General features: G+C 25.8%; 1 protein-coding gene across 1 annotated transcript in view; it reads right to left on the bottom strand.

Annotated features, from left to right (window-relative positions):
- Positions 1 to 807: 807 nt before the first annotated feature.
- LOC130587713 (leucine-rich repeat and guanylate kinase domain-containing protein-like) overlaps positions 808 to 2303 on the bottom strand; it is a gene marked incomplete at its 3' end in the record, with an annotated part of 4212 nt that continues 2716 nt past the window's right edge. Inside the window, exons 2-3 of the mRNA XM_057388687.1 lie at positions 2045 to 2126; positions 808 to 932 (exon numbers count right to left, since the gene is read on the bottom strand). Of these exons, the coding sequence (XP_057244670.1) occupies positions 808 to 932; positions 2045 to 2126 (207 nt within the window). The remainder of the gene's footprint in view (positions 933 to 2044; positions 2127 to 2303) is intronic.

Here is a 2303-nt window from a genome sequence, read left to right as displayed (position 1 = left end):
ATACATAAAAAATGAATAAATGAATGAATAGATAAATAGATAAAAAATAGATATATAAATGTATAAATAAAGAGATAAATAAATAAATAGATAGATAAATAAATAGATAGATTAGATAGATCGATAAATAGATAGATAGAGAGACAGATAAATAGATAAATAGATAGATAAATAAAGAGATAAAGAAATAAATAGAACAATTAAATCCAGTCATATATCGATATATTGATTGCAGATATCGATATCTCAATTAAACCCAATCAAATATCAATATTTTAATTAAAACCATTATTAATTAATTATTAATTAATCCCCACCAAGTCCAGGATGCGGATGGGGAGGTTCTCCAGCCCCGCGATGGCTCCGATCCTGTTGTGGGACAGCCCCAGATGGGTCAGGTATCGATATCTCAATTAAACCCAATCAAATCTCGATATAATAATTAAAACCTTTAATTAATAATTAATTAATCCCCACCAAGTCAAGGATCCTGATGGGGAGGTTCTCCAGCCCCGCGATGGCTCTGATCCTGTTGTGGGACAGTCCCAGATGGCTCAGATATCGATGTATTGATAAACCCAATCAGATATCAATATTTAATTAAACCCATTAATAATTAATTATTAATTAATCCCACCAAATCAAGGATCCTGATGGGGAGGTTCTCCAGCCCCGCGACGGCTCTGATCCTGTTGTGGGACAGTCCCAGATGGGTCAGGTATTGATACATTGATTAACCCAAATCAATTATTAATATTCTAATGAAAACCATTAATAATTAATTAATAATTAATTAATTATCCCCACCAAGTCCAGGATGCGGATGGGGAGGTTCTCCAGCCCCGCGACGGCTCTGATCCTGTTGTGGGACAGTCCCAGATGGGTCAATCGGTGACAATTCTGCAGCCCCGAGATCTCCTCGATTTCGTTGTCTGGGAAGGGATTTTTTTAGGGGAAAAAAACCCCAAAATGGGAGCGGGAATTATGGGATGGATTGGGGAATAAAGGGAATTTTGTGTGGATAAAAAAAAAAAATAATCCTGATCGTTTTTAAATTAAATTATTAAAGTTATAAATGGTAATTTAATGGGTTTTTCACTCTAAATTAAGTGGAAAATGCTCAAAAGATTCAGAAAAAAATCTAATTTTTTTAATTTAATTTTTTTAATTTAAATTTTTTTATTTAAATATTAAAAAAATTGACTTTTATCCAAATGAAGTGTCCTATTCTATCTGTTCTGAGAGGAAAAATGGTGTTTTAAATTAATTTCAATTGAAATTAATTAATTAATAAAATTTTATTTTTATTTTAATAATACCAATTTTTAAGAATATCAACTTTAAATAATAATAATATGAATTTTTATCAGTATCGATTTTTAAGAATATCAATTTTAATATTAATATATTTTTTATAATTAAAATATATATCTTATTAATTTTTAATAATATCATTTTTAATATCAATATCAGTTTAAAATAATAATATCAATTTTTAATATTAATATTATCAATTTCAAAAAGTAATCGATTTTTAATATCAATTTTAATATTAATATATATTTTAAATAATTATAATAGCTATCTTAATAATGTCAATTTTTAATAATAACAATTTTAATATCAATATAAATTTTAAATAGTAATCGATTTTTATTAATACCAATTTTAATATGAATATATATTTTAAATAATTATAATAGATATCTTATTAATTTTTATTAATATCAATTTTAATATCAATATAAATTTTAAATATTAATCGATTTTTAATAGTATCAATTTTTAATAATAATATCAATTTTTATAATAATATTAATTTTTAATAATACCAATATAATTTTTTTAAATACCCCAAATATTCCCGAAGTTATCACCATCAACACTTCATTAAATTCACATCACCCTCAGCACCAAAATCACAATTTTTAATCTGAATTTTGAGGATAAAAGTGAGGGGGAAAAAGGAAAAAAAAAATTAAATATTTATGTAAAAAAAGGAAAAAATTAATTTTTTTCCCATTTTTTATCTTGGAAAGGATACAATCGAGGAGGAGTTTGGTGAGGCAGCGATAGGCGGATAAATCCCGCATTCTGGGGATGTGGTTGTGGGAAAAATCCACCTCCTGAAAAAAAATAAAATAAATTAAAATAAAATAAATTAAAAAAAAATTTAAAAAAATTTAAAAATTTAAAAAAACCTATATATATATATATATATAAAACAAAAATTTAAATCCCGCGTTTTGGGGATGTGTTTGTGGGAAAAATCCTCCTCCTGAAAGGGAAATATAAAATAAAAA

Source organism: Malurus melanocephalus, unplaced genomic scaffold (assembly GCF_030028575.1).
Source record: "Malurus melanocephalus ecotype Western Australia unplaced genomic scaffold, MMel_1.1 scaffold_2316, whole genome shotgun sequence".
NCBI lineage: Eukaryota > Metazoa > Chordata > Aves > Passeriformes > Maluridae > Malurus > Malurus melanocephalus.
Note: the sequence above shows the minus strand (reverse complement) of the source record. Positions and strands in the feature narration are given on the sequence as shown.